Source organism: Bison bison, unplaced genomic scaffold (assembly GCF_000754665.1).
Source record: "Bison bison bison isolate TAMUID 2011002044 unplaced genomic scaffold, Bison_UMD1.0 scf7180017864209, whole genome shotgun sequence".
Classification (NCBI taxonomy): domain Eukaryota; kingdom Metazoa; phylum Chordata; class Mammalia; order Artiodactyla; family Bovidae; genus Bison; species Bison bison.
The window spans coordinates 3013672-3028418 of record NW_011494781.1 but is presented as its reverse complement, the minus strand read 5'-3'; the positions used below and the strand labels follow the sequence as shown (position 1 = coordinate 3028418).

General features: G+C 39.8%; 2 protein-coding genes across 2 annotated transcripts in view; both read right to left on the bottom strand.

The window, feature by feature from the left end:
* The window catches only part of MURC (muscle-related coiled-coil protein), a 12232-nt gene extending 10281 nt beyond the window's left edge, over positions 1 to 1951 (bottom strand). The window contains exon 1 of the mRNA XM_010844815.1: positions 1385 to 1951. Within this exon, the coding sequence (XP_010843117.1) occupies positions 1385 to 1792 (408 nt within the window). The 5' untranslated portion in view covers positions 1793 to 1951. The remainder of the gene's footprint in view (positions 1 to 1384) is intronic.
* A 5522-nt stretch (positions 1952 to 7473) lies between these two features.
* The window catches only part of TMEFF1 (transmembrane protein with EGF-like and two follistatin-like domains 1), a 110626-nt gene continuing 103352 nt past the window's right edge, over positions 7474 to 14747 (bottom strand). Inside the window, exon 12 of the mRNA XM_010844834.1 lies at positions 7474 to 7510. Within this exon, the coding sequence (XP_010843136.1) occupies positions 7505 to 7510 (6 nt within the window). The 3' untranslated portion in view covers positions 7474 to 7504. The remainder of the gene's footprint in view (positions 7511 to 14747) is intronic.

The following is a 14747-nucleotide window of genomic DNA, read 5'->3' as shown; positions in this document are numbered from 1 at the left end:
AAAATACCACTTACTATTCCAGTGTAACCTTATCAGTCAACAGTGGGCTACAAAGAACTGACTAAAGTGTAAAGAATCCTCTGGGGCATTAATGGCCCACATTCCTGGTATCTTACAAATACCCGCCTACATAATCCAACTGTGTTCCTATTTCAATTTGTTTCATTCTTCTAGGCTTTTCCCCTATGCATATGGGCATCCATCCATTTAAAAAATACAGCATGATAACACTACATATATGCACCAGTGAACATCCGCACACACATTCCTGATTTTATGCATACAATAAGCATGCTGATGTGAAATTTTGAAGCCAAAAGGTTTGTGAATTTTTAAGGTTCTTAACACATACTACCAAAACCACCCTCCAGAAATGTACCAATTAATATTCTACTAGCAGAAAATGAAAGTGCTTGTTATTTCCTATTCTTAAACTCAGAATATGTTTCAGTAACTGTAAATATTTAAGTAGGTGAAAGTGGAATTTTGCTCATTTATTTGGTCCTCTGTGAACTGACTGATAATGACTTTCCAATTTTTCTACCATCGGAGTTCAAGCTTTTCCCTTTTGATCTGTAACAGTTTTAAAACATATAATAGGTTTTAGGCATTTGCCATGGATGCATTCCTATTTCAAAAAACATGAGGGTCAAGTGCAGATAAGACAGGAAGATAGGAACTTACTAGCTCAATACACAATGCCACATAGAAACTACCATATAAAATCAGCTAAGAGACATTATAATCAAATACAAGGAATTACTTAAGTGACTCCTACGCTTGTATAACTATAAGAAAAAACAGAACTGTCTGATTGTTCATCAAGAAATACTGTTTTGCTTATAACTGACTTACACATTATTATAATACAAAAAATTCAATAGACAAATTAATTTCTGCAAAGTTTACATTTTACTGTTTAGGGCTTTCCAGGCTCTCCATAGCAAGGGAAAGAACCACACTATGGGGCTACAGGTCCTCAGTTTCTTTTTTTTTTTTCTTCCATACAACAAAGAGGTATTTTAAACTGGAGGCTTCTTAGCTATCTTCTAGTTCTAACCTTCTAAAAGGCTATGAGAGGGCACCATGCTAATATGGCTAATATCCCAAAAGCGGATTACCAATATTAAGTTTCAAAGGCAAGAAATAGACTCAGCTATGATCCACAGTTCATATTACATGGAATGGTTGAGAAGCTCAAAACACTGACATGCTAGTATACCAGTTAACAGAGAAATGGCTTTATCCTGAGATCCCTGCTGATACAGAACTCCTCCACACACAGGTATACAACAGTCACCACGTGACACTGGACTCGGATAGGACATGCTGGCCATTAAAGGCTGCAAAAGACTGCAGTCGTTGAGTTAAACACACAGCTTACCTGGAATATGACCACACGGAATTTGTTTTTCTTCATTATTTCTTCTTGCTTAGCTTCAACTTTTTTAACGTGAGTTTGCTGCTTCTCCACCCGGGCCTTCACGTCTTTAATGTGAGCACTGACCTTTCGGGTTTTCTCAAACAACTTGTTAATGACATAGCCTGTGTTGCTGTGTGACTGTGAAAACTTGAGCAGGTCAATCTGGACGGACTTGATGGCGTTCTCCATCACCCTGTGTCTCTCCTCTATCCTCTTCTGGCTGGCCTGCACACTGTCCACGATGGCAGCGACTTTGTCCAGCACAGTCACAATGGTGAGAGCGGCATCTTGGTCTTCATCTTCTGTCACATTCGACAGGCGATTCTGGTGGATTTTATCAGCATTTGAAGCCGACCCATTATGCTCCATTTTAATTATTTCTCAGTGAAAGATGTCTTACCACAATCAATTCTGGCACCGAGAGCAAAAAGTTAGCTTGATAACAGGCAACAGGGTTGCTTAAAGGGTTGGAAGCCCCACCCCTGGAGGCTGGTCAAGTATTTGTAACTACAAATACCCATACATGACTGTTCTGCAATATGAACCCTCGCAAAGCACTGGATGCTGTTCCAAACATGCTTACTGACTGACTAAGGGGCTCAAATAAGACTGTGTGGGTAGAAGAGGGAAGCTTTTTAAAAAGAAAAGTTCCCTAAAGCCACCGTGTTACTAATATTAAGCCTAGAAGCCAAATAACTAAATAAGCAAACTTTAAGTGATGGGTGAAGCCTTTTGCCTTTAGACAATTTCAAGCATTATTTATAAAAAGCAAATGGGAATTTTGAACAGAAATCTGTTTTTTCCATTAATCTCACATTAAATGCACTGATATATCAATATCAAAGAATGCAATAAATAAACACACCAAAACAGAGGCCATATAGTGAAAACATTATATTATAACATGCTTTTCCAAACCGAATATTAAAATTAATATTTTGAACATATTCTTAAATTCTACATGCATACTTCTGCATACCTAAACTACATGTTAAACACCTGAACACATTCTACTCACACTTCAGATCTTTAAACATCAACAACCTATTAGTATAGCTATTATAACAGAACAAATTTGGATAGAGGTCTGAGATGATTTTTAAGCTCACACAAAGAGCACCAATTGTTAACATCATTTTTGCATTTTATTCACAAACACTGATACCATTGGTTTATTTATCTTAAAACAAATACTCTCTTTAAAAATGAATGTGTATTAAAGTAGTTTAAATGACAGAGTAGGCTTTATTCCAATCCGTTTGTTAAACAGACTATTTTCACAACATCTAAGTCTACTTTTCAGTGATCCGTTTCATCACTGCTACCATATACTTTTAAAAATTAATTCAGAATTATTTTTTCAAAGAGAGAAATGATCAAATTCCAGTCCATACATCTTATAAATATTTTACATCTAACACACACAACTTTATAGTTCATGCGATAGGCAGTGTCTAAAAAATCAGTTAATAAATCTCAAAAACATTGAAATGTCTAAACACAGTGTCTTCTAGATTTTTTTTGTAAGAAAAGTAATCTGTAAACATCTTTACCTTTAGTTCATGCTTGGTCATTTGCTGTGGTCATTGTGGAAGAAGTGGGTATGACTTTGTAACCATTTGTGAAGTGGTCCATCTTTGCAAAAATATTACATTCCATGGGTAAAGAACAAGTCTTAGAATTACCATGTGGTACAAATTTGTGAAATCAATTTCTGTATTTAAAAACATAAAACAAAGACTACTAAACAGTCCAAAACTGTTGTAGCTGAATATTCTAAATACGAGCCAACAGTACTACACTAAAAATGTCCAAAAATAAGGCCTCTGAAATAAATATTTCCATTCTTTAAAAAAAGACATAATAAATGTACATCACATGGTCAGTGTACATATAAAAGTCACCAGTTCAAACCATTCTGGATGACGTATCTGAAGTAAAATGACCTAGGTTTTGCTTCTGTCGTCGTCCTCTATTATTTTTAGGGCATTTTCTGTCAAGAAAAAAGGAAAATGTCATTTTGTTTAGGATATTTCAAATGTTTCCAGGTTAATACACATTCCACACAGAAAGCCATATTGCATATGATCACATGAAAGGGAAACAGACGCTATTTGATGACAGACTATCATGTCAGACTGCCGTCCTTCCTACAAAGCAGGGAGGTGAGAGGGTTAGACATGCAATGCAGGTGTAAACACAAATGAAACTCACTCCCAGGGTCTCCCACTGCATGTGCATCCCCAAGAGGAATCGCCACCCTTCTTCTGGCCTGGCAATTACCAAACCACAGTGACTGGTAACATGGAAACTTGTGACAGTAGAAAGGATCCTTGCTTATGTACTTTCCCTGAGCATGACAACACCCTCAAAATGACAAGGACAGCTTAGATGAAGGAGAAATCAGGAAGAAATGTGCTTATTAACCTCAAATCAGAAAATACAGGAAATGCCTAGTTATTTTAGATGGTAATCCAGAAGAAGTCATTCGACACCCTGCTGGGACAAACCACAAAACCCAGGACAGAACTTGGGGGATAAGAGATACTTCTCAGTCTGCTCTCACAGCTCTGTGCATGTTTCTCTGCAGTGGTTTAAAGTCTGTCGTGCCATGTGCCCGCCCACTAGAATGTAAACGCAATCAGATCTCACTGTGCACAAAGTGCTATACACTACACAACATGGAATAAAGGAAGCTGGATGAGCTCCAGTAATTCTGAGTTGAGGCTCTGCTAGAAACTAGCTGTGCAACACCCTTTTTCTATAAGCAAAATATTAAGAGTTGGACTAACCTCTAAAACCTCTTCCAGCAAGAACTTTATAATCTAACAGTAAGAAAGTCTTGAGACAAGAACTTCTACCCTAAAGTTCCAGGTTTTTACTCATTTTCCAAGAGCACTACTTTGTCTTGATGTAAAAGCTTGATGGTAACACTTCCAGTTTACATACTGTTTTTCACAAATTTTGCCTTATCCTCATAAAAACACTTGGAGGTAGACAGGGCTGGAATCAACTCCATTTCACACATGGGAACACCGATTGAGAGGGACGGCAATCTTCCTCAACTGTCACAACTCACCGTGACACTGGACAAGTTCCTGAGACCACGGGTTTTTTCCATCTACACAATAAGGGGGTTCGGCCAAGGTGATATTCAACATGAAAGAAGATGCCAAGCCTAAGAGAAGAAAATTTCACTCCTGCAGTCTTGATAAATGTGTCAGTGGGAACATCCCTTTAAAGGAAGATTCCTCACATGTAACAGTCACCACAGGATAAGTGAACAGCTGTCGCAATGGACTGTGTGGGAGAGACACTCCTTAAAAATGCAGTGCAGGTCAGTCCAAGTGCATAATTATAATATCCTCAATCCAAGGGAGCAAGACATTCTAGGGGTGAAAATGCCATAATAAAAAGGCCTCAGGAAGAGATCTATGATAAATTCAATGAGATGACCCTTCAGACATAGAGACAGAGGGTAGTGAATACACTGTAACAGTTAAATATAAGGCAACGCCTATGTGTCTGTGAAGGCAGCAAATGGACTTGGGATATAAACTGCTGCTGCTAAGTCGCTTCAGTCATGTCCAACTCTGGGTGATCCCATAGACGGCAGCCTATCAGGCTCCCCCGTCCCTGGGATTCTCCCACTGGAGTGGGTTGCCATTTCCTTCTCCAATGCATTAAAGTGAAAAGTGAACATGAAGTCGCTCAGTCGTGTCCGACTCTTAGCGACCCCATGGACTGCATGCAGCCTACCAGGCTCCTCCGTCCATGGGATTTTCCAGGCAAGAGTACTCGAGTGATGGGATATACACTAGAGGTTACTAACTTGAATTCCCTGGTAGCTTAGTTGGTAAAGAATCTGCCTGCAAGGCAGGAGACCAGGTTTAACCCCTGGGTCGGGAAGATCCCCTGGAGAGAAATGCCGCACTCCAGTATTTCTGCCTGGAGAATCCCATGGACAGAGGAGCCTGGCAGGCTACAGTCCATGGGGTCGCAAACAGACACGACTCAGCGACTAAACCACAACCACCACTAATTTAAAAACTACCTGCAAGGTAATTGTAATTTAGTAGCTGAGGATTATGGCACAGTGAGAATTGAGGCAAAGAACTAGACAAAAGGCTGGATAGGATTAACAAAAGGGCTTAACTATCTCTCTGCTCTTGGGTGAAGTTTTCCCAACCTAGGGCACCAAGTTTCCTCACTTCTCTAGAATGAAGGGGTTGAATACAAAGTAACTTCTCGCTGACTCTAACGTCCTTTGATCTTTAAGATCTTTAAGGAACTAAAAATCACTGGGCCTCAAAATCTTTCCTTACCTTTACCTTATTACCTTATTTCTTTCATTCACCTTCCAAATCATCTGTTATTCCACTTCTGCTTTACTCTAATAACGTCCTAAATGGTCTTCCAAAACCTCACATTTTCTCTCCAATAAATTTTTCAGATGACACACAGAACTAATGCCCTGGGAAAATGATTCACACCAAGTCCCTTCCCTGTTGCAAAACCCTGAACTGCTATAAAATCAAGTCTGAATCGCACTCCCACAGGAGGATCATACTTAGCAAACGTATTTCCCAAGATGACTTAACATGGACCCCCCTCTTTTTGGTGGTTCCATAGCAAGAGGAATGGTTTAGCAATCAGGCAGCACCGAATCCAAATCCAGACCCTTTCACTTACTAGCTGGAGGACCACAGGCAAACTGCTTCACCTCTGAGCCCATGTTAAACAGCCACAGGCAGCCCTGCTGTTACATGGTGGGTTTATTTTTTCTATGTTCTCTTTCTGCTGTCATTATTTTTTATAACATTATGTCCCTACTTTAATCTACTGCCCAATTTCATATTCAGTAGTCTTGCCTAAGGGCAGATCATCTGTTCTATAAAATAAAGTCCACTGGCTTTCAGCACTTGTATTTTATGAAAAATATGTTATTCAGAGAAGAGTTTTTCATCATTGCTAGATTTATCATTTTAGCTCCAGATGGCTGAGACCACAGAGGGTCTGGCTTCTCCCCAGACTTCAGACAGAAGAGCCATAAATCCATTATGGCCTGCCAATATCTACACTTGATATAGCCCAACCCTCAGCCCAGAATAAGGCAGAAATGTATAGAGATAACGTTTATGGGAGTCTAAACCAAACTGAAAGGAGGTAGAAGAGGTAAGCAAGAAGAAAAGACCTTAGACTCAGAAGCATAAAGATGAACAAGATGAAAACTTAATTTTCTTTGAGTTCTCCAAGGTCCAGTTCAGTCTGACTTACATATTTCCACTCAGCCTGGAAAACACCTCTTTTTAGGCCAACTGCACTCCAATTATGTCCTTTACTTCGGGGTTCAGTTATGATAAACTCCCAATGGTTTTAGTTATGATAGAGTATTTTAAAGTTTACTACTTATAACTGTATTCTAGAAAATGAAGTAATGCTAAGACAACATATTTAAAAAGCAGTTTTCTTTAACCTCTGATTTCTTCCCTTCTTGTATTTACTATAGATAAAGTATATTCTTAGGGCACAAGACCCAGTCAATTCTGCAGGACTTAGAAAGTTCCTGCCTGGCTCTTCAACGCATGTGCAGACCATCCTGCTACCATCACTGTCCCTGAAGGTGATGCTTAAAGCGGACACACAGTTCTAAGATCTCAAAATTCCTTTATGCCACTGAGTACCCTCAGGCTTTCTCTGCCTGAGCCTAGATCTGCCTGTAACCCTGGGAATGAGTTCTTGACCAAATTCTAAAGCAGCACGATGGGGAGAGGTCAGACCTACATGGAAACCTTAAGAGAATTAATTCTAGGATTTCTTCTTAATAGACTGGTAGATGTCAAGTCCCCATTATTTTGAGTGCTTCAGGATTCTTTAATAGCCACCCACCTCTAATTGAAAGTTGGTATTTTGTAGGCCATTACCTACCTGGTTATGCACATGACAATTGCTACTATAATGGCAATCTGTACAGCTCCAATAATTGCTGCTATAAGAACATGAGTGAGCTTTTGCCTACTTGGCACTACATAGAGAATACTAAAGTCTGTCTTTTCACAGTGCTGTCCAGTGTAACCAGATTCACATCTGAAAAGGGGGAAAAAGAAAAAAAGGACTCCTGTGAGATTTATAAATTTCAGTAATTCCAGGTTTTAAAATGAAAACGTACAAAAGAATGATAAACAGAAACAGCAAATCAGGCACTCTCCCACCATCTGAAAAAACACTGCCATTACTGTATTTCCTTACACTCTTTTGGATATGACTAGTTTACAAAGTGCTTCTTGCACTCATCATCATATCACTTTAATTTAAAAGCTGCTAAGCAGTCTTTGTTACTGCCATTTAAAAATGGATTCACAATATCCCATTCAGTGGCTAAAATACAGCAATTCCTATTCCTTGCTTTTAGACATATCGGCTATTTTCTATTTTTCAGAATTATGAGTTAGGTGTGGTGGATATTATGATGACTGTGCATTCTATATTTAGCGTTATCCCTTACGCTAGATACTTCAAGTGGGATTACTGAATAAATAGTTTTATAGACATTTACAGTTCTCTGAACGTAACACCAAATTATATTCAAGACGCTTCTCAGTGTACATAATATAATCATTTAAAGAACAAGGGGAAGAGATGAAAATAAGTTGTTAATGACAGAAACAGAGCTAAGCAGTCAAGTAGGTACAAATCTGAGAAATTATCTGAATTCCAATTAAGAGTAAATAAAAAGCCAACAACATCAGCTGATGATAATTTGACAGGGAGAAACATTTAAAATACTTAATAGAAAACTCACATTTTTTAGTTGACAGAAGGACAGAAGTGAAATGTGTAAATTCGCCAGCCTTCAGTTAAAACTGATTAATAAAACATTAGAAGTCTAAGGATAGAATATTTATTAATGTCCCACATTTCATTACAGAAAAATAATTTTTAATAAAAACACACAGAGCAAGGGGCTTTCCTGGTGGCTCAGAGAGTGGAAAAAAAAAAGAATCCACCTGATATGCAGGAGACCCGTGTTCAATCCCTGGGTTGGGAAGATCCCCTGGAGAAGGAAACAGCAACCCACTCCAGTATTCTTGCCTGGAGAATCCCATGGACAGAAGAACCTGGTGGGCTACAGTTCATAGGACCACAAACAGTCTGACACGATTGAGCAACTAACACACACATACGCATAGGAAGAAAGAAACCCGAAAGCACAGGAACAGGAAGCCCGAGGAACCTGAGTCCACACATCCTACCCTTGGGGGCCCAGACACCTGCCAGAGCTTCCATACTGGTTCTAAGCTTCCTAGCAGACAAAAATGGCAGTTTGGCAGATACATAGATCACAAGCATAACTGAGAGCACAGAAATATACCTTTACATCTATGGTCAACTGATATCTGGAAAGGGAGCTAAGATAATTTGATGCAAAACAGTCTTTTCAACAAATGGTGCTGGGACAACTGGACATCCACATACAAAAGAATAAGAGTTGGACCTCTTCCTCATAGCATACACAAAAATTAACTCAAATGGATCACAGATCTAAATGCAAGAACTAAAACTTTAAAACTCTTGGCGGGGAGAAGAAAGTAAATATTCATGACCTTAGATGAGGTATGATTTCTTCATACACCATCAAAAGCACAAACAATAACAAAGTTAAACTAGGCTAAATCAAAATTAAATCTTTTGTACATAAGGACACTATCAAGAAAGAAACTGAAAAGATAAGCCACAGGAGAAAATTTCTGCAAAGTATGAATCTGACAAGAGATTTGTATCTAAAGTATATAAAAAACTATTAAAACTCATTAACAAAAAGAGGGAAAAGGTACAAAATAGACAAAAGATCTGAACAGACATTTCTCCAAAAATGATAGATAAATGACAAATAAGCACTAATATCATTAGTCGTCATGGAAATGCAAATCAAAACCACAATAAGATGTCTAGCATACCCACCAGGAATCAAAAAGCCAGAAAATGACAAGTGTTGGCAAGGATTCTGCAGGGAACATAAAAATGATGCAGCCACTTTTAAAAACATTCTGGCAGTTCCTCAAAAAGTTAAATACAGAGTTAGCATTTGGCCCAGCAACTCCTAGGCATTTACCCAGTGGAAATGAAAACACACGTCCACACAAAAACTTGCAAACAATTATGCAAGGGAGCATGATCCATAATAGCCAAAAGTGGAAACAATCTAATTATTTTTCAACTGGTAAGTGGATTAAAAAATGTGGTATTACCCATCTAATGAAATACTGTTCAGCCACAAAAAGGAACAAAATATTGATACACATCACAACATGAATAAATTGTGTAACAGTATGCTAAGTCAAAGACAGACAGACACAGACCACACACTGCATGAATACAATCTATTGAAATGAAATGTCCAGAATAGATAAATCTACAGAGACAAAGAGTATTGGTGGCTGGCTAAGGCCCAGGAGGATGGGGAGATTTGGGGGTAAAGGGCATAGTTTCCTCAGGGTGATGAAATGTAAACTGACTGCAGTGACTGCACAACTCCATGAATATACTAAAAACCACTGGATAAAGGAAAGAAGTGGGACGGGAGCTGAGAGGTGAGGGGGAACAGGGAAAGAGATAAAATCACGGATATAAAATACAATCTCCACAAAAGGAAATCAAGCCAGTTGTTCAAAAGAATAACAGTATCTGGACAAATACATGTAACAGAATGAGACTAGAGTATTTCTTCACGCCATACAGAAAAATAAACTTAAAATAGATCAAAACTAAATGTAAGACTTGAAAATCACAAAACACCTAGCAGAGAACACAGGTAGAACACGCTTTGACATAAATAATAGCAATATTTTTTTAATTTGTCTCCCAAGGCAAAAAAATAAAAGCAGAACTAAACAAATGGGATCTAATTAAACTTAAAATCTTTTGCACAGCAAAGGAAACCATAGACAAAACAAAAAGACAACCTACTGAATGGAAGAAAATATTTGCAAATGACATTACCGATAAGCAGTCAATATCCAAAATATATAAACAGCTCATATAACTATCAATAAAAACCACCCAATCAAAAAATAGGCAGAAGACCTAAATAGACTTTTTTTTTTCAAAGAAGACATACAGAGATGGCTAAATGAAAAGATGCTCAACATTTTACTAAGATATCATCTCAGAGCTGTCAGAATGGTTATCATCAAAAAGTCCACAAATCACAAATGTTGGCAAGAATGTGGACAAAAGGGAACCCTTGTACATACTACTATTGTTGGAATGTAAACTGGTGTAGTCACTACAGAAACCAGTAAGATTCCTCAAAAAACTGAAAACAGATCTACCTAATGACCCAGAAATTCCACTCATAGGCATATATTCAGAAAAAACAAAAACACAAACTTGAAAAGATACATACATCCCAATGTTCAGGGCAGCATTATTTACAATAGCCAAGATACTAAAGAAACCCAAGTGTCCATAACAGACAAATGGATAAACGCACATTCACACAATGGACTATTCCTCAGCCATAAAAATAATGGAATTCTGCCATCTGCACCAACATAGATGGACCTAGAGAATACTACGCTTAGTGAAATGTCAGACAAATACTGATAATACCAGTTATTTTGTGAAATCTAAAAATTAAAACAAAGAATGCATATAGCAAAAAAGAAACAAACTCACAAATGTAGGAAACAAATAGTTGTTACCAGTGGGGAGGCAGAAGGGAAGAAGAGCAAGACAGGGGTACAGGATTAAGAGAGACAAACTACTATATATAAAATAGATACGCCACAAGTATACTGTACAGCACAGAGAATTATAGCCATTATTTTGTAACAACTTTTAATGGAGTATAATCTATAAAAATACTGAATCACTATGCTGTATACTTGAAACTAATACTGCAAATCAACTATTTGTTTTTAAAAAACAAATCAGTTGCTATTTTTATTAAATTTAAGGGAACTTGATCTCATAAGTCCTCATATAAAGAGGGTACTTTCCGGGAATTTCCTTGCAATCCAGTAGTTAAGACTCAGGGCTTTCACTGGCATGAGTTCAACCCCTGGTCGGGAAACTAAGATCCCCACAAGCGACACAGCCTGGTCCCCCAGCCCCAGAAAGGGTACTTTCTCATCCAGAGAGCATCATCCTCAACAATACAGCTATAATAAATTCAACAATATAATGAAGTCTCATAGGATTTTCTCAAAGAATATATTTCATGGCAGGCTAACAGCCGAAAGTCAAAGCTCAGTGAAATAAAAATAGTTCCACAGGGAGCTATAACAATGTCCTAGATACGCAGTTGACAATTAAGCTTAATTCAAAAATTAAAGGTCAGAGTATCAGAAAGAATGTACAGACCATGTTTCACTCATGCAGGTCCCCCTGGACATCATTCCTGCACCTGACTATTGGGTTATACTCTCCAATACCTGGAGTATTAAATTCCAGGTTAGCACTACTTCCTCTGTTGCTGATTAAAGGCAGATCCAGGGATCTGGTTCTCTCTTGCCTGTTCTTTCATGTCCACACCCTCCATGGTAATCTCATCATGCCCACAGCCTCATGGGCTGACTCATTCACTCGAATATTCAACCTACTTACTGAGCACCCGACATGTGCCAAGTACTGAGATGGGCATGTGGGATACATCAGGGAACAAAGATCCCTGGCTTGTTTATCCTCCAGTAGGGGAGGGAGGGTCAATAAACACAATAAGCAAATTAAACGGTTATGTTAGAAGGTAGAATTAAAAGAGAACAAAGAGAAAGAATTAAGGGGTATCATGAGTGCCGGGTATAGGCCAGGAAGGGAGCCCTGCAACTTTAAGGAAGATGGTCAAGGCAAGCTTCAGGAAGAGACATGTGAGTAAAGATGTGAAGGGGGTCGGTGAGTTTGCTGTGTGGACAAGTGTGAGGAGAGCATAACAGGCAAAAGAAGAATCAGTGCAAAGGCCCTGAGGTGGGTGCATGAGTGCACGGTGTGTCCAAGTAAGTGTGGCTGGAATGGGCCGGCCAAAGGGAAGGAGAGGACCAACACAGAGAGGTGAAGGGGCCCGCCTACGAAGGGCTCCTCACTCAGGAGGTGAAGGAGCCGCTGGAAGGGCATTAGCAAAGGAAAGCCAAGAGCTGACTTTTATTTTAAAGTCTCACTCTGGCTGCTGTGTTGAATATGGACTATTTAGGGTACAATCAGGAAGGCTAATGCATAATGCCAGAGGGGAAAAATGGTGCCTGGACTAGGAGTAGTAGTGATGATGAGAAGTCATCAGATGCTGGATATATTCTGAAACAGAGCTAACAGGACACCTGAAATGACTAAACGTGGAGTATGACAGAGAGACAAGTCAAAGGTGTTTTGTGTAAACCAAAGAAAAGATGGAGTCAGCATCAACCGAGATGGAGAAGTTAGAGGTAGAACAGGTTTAGGAGAGGGAGGGCAGATCCAGAGATTAGCTTAGGTTCTATTGAGCTTAAGGTGTCAGATGCTCATGTGAAAAAGGGCAGAGAGGGAGAGTCCCAGGTTGAGAGAGTGGCCTGGGGGTCATCAGCGTACATCATGTAAAGCCCTGATGCTGGATGGAGTCACTAAGGAAGAGAACCAGGGCTGGGCCCTGGCAGCACGCCAACACTGGGAGACCAGGAAGCAAAGGAGGACCCAGGCAAGAAGGCTGAAAGAAAAGCAGCCAGTGAGGAAGGAGAAAGGAGGAAGGAGAGCGTAATCCCTTAACCAAGCGAAGAATGTCTATCATGCAGGAGGTTGGACGCCACTGATCATTCAAAAGCCATTTGAGACTGAGAAACTGACTGATGAATTTAGCAACAAGAACAGTCTCAGTGAAGTGCTGGGGAGCAAAAGCTCATTGGGGTGAATTCATGAGATAGGAAGTGAGAAACTGGAGACAGACTACAGACAACTATTTCCAGTTCTTCTACAAAGGAAAGGACAGAAATGGGATCGTAGCTGATAGAAGTGACAATGAGAAATACCTTTCAAGATAAAAGAAATAAAAAGTAGCTTATAAATGTATAAAAATATATGAACAAAACAATATATGGTAAGAAGAAAAATGGGGAACACTGCTGGCAGTGATAGTAAAAAGCCCGTGAATGCTTTCGTCATACTCCTTCAGTTTTCTCATTGAACTTGGAAACAAGATCATTACCTGAGAGTGAGGATGAGAGGAGGTGTTGACAGTCTGAAGAGAGGGTGGATGGTAAAAGCAGTCATTTTATCTAGGAGAGGAGGATGAAGGACCGCAGTTATAGAGTGACTGCTGGCAGCATGCAGGGCCCGCTGAGTATAAAGGTGCATAAGACCAGTTAAAGCCTGGTGGGTGTAGGTATGCAGCAGGCGGGAAGCTGGAACGAACCAGGATGATAGTTTTGTCAAGTGAGTGCATGATGAAGCAAGGGAGGGACTACAAGGACTGACCACGGAATTAAGCTGAGTAAGGAGGCAATGAGGATATGTACTGAAAAGGTGAGAGATTAATCACCTGGAGGCCCTGTGGGTGGAAGGACTGCTGTAGGAATTAGATGGGATACGCTAAAGACCTCTGCCAACAAAGGCCCATATAGTCCAAGTTATGGTTTCTTCCAGTAGTCATGTACGAATGAGAGTTGGACCATAAAGAAGGTTGAGTGCCAAAGAATTGATGCTTCTGAACTGTGGTGTTGGAGAAGACTCTTGAGATTCCCTTGGACTGCAAGGAGATCAAACCAGTCAGTCCTAAAGGAAATCAATCCTGAATATTCCATTGGAGGGACTGATGGTGAAGCCGACGCTCTAATATTTTGGCCACCTGATGAGAAGAGCTGACTCACTAGAAAAGACCCTGATGCTGGGGAGAATTGAAGCCAGGAGGAGAAGGGGATGACAGAGGATGAGATGGTTAGATGGCATCACCAACTCAATGTACACGAGAGTTTCAGCAAGCTCTGGGAGATGGTGAAGGACAGCGAAGCCTGGCGTGCTGCAGTCCACGGGGTCGCAAAGAGTCAGACACAACTAAGCGACTGAACAACAATGCTAAAGATGGAATGATTCTCAGACACATCTTCAATGTGCACCTGTCTCATGAGTTCCAAAACCACAGATACCCAGGAGCCTATTAGATAAGTGGATGCCCCACAGACACTTGAGATCAAGCATTATTAAGCTCAGTGCATCATGTCCCCCCAAACCTCCATTCTCCTCCCTCTATTTCCTTTCCCTCCTCAATTTTGCATCAGCTAGAAACCCAGGAGACTCTCTTGACTCTTTCCTCCCATGACCCTCCACCAACTCCCACATTCCCATCCTCTTACCCAACCAGCCA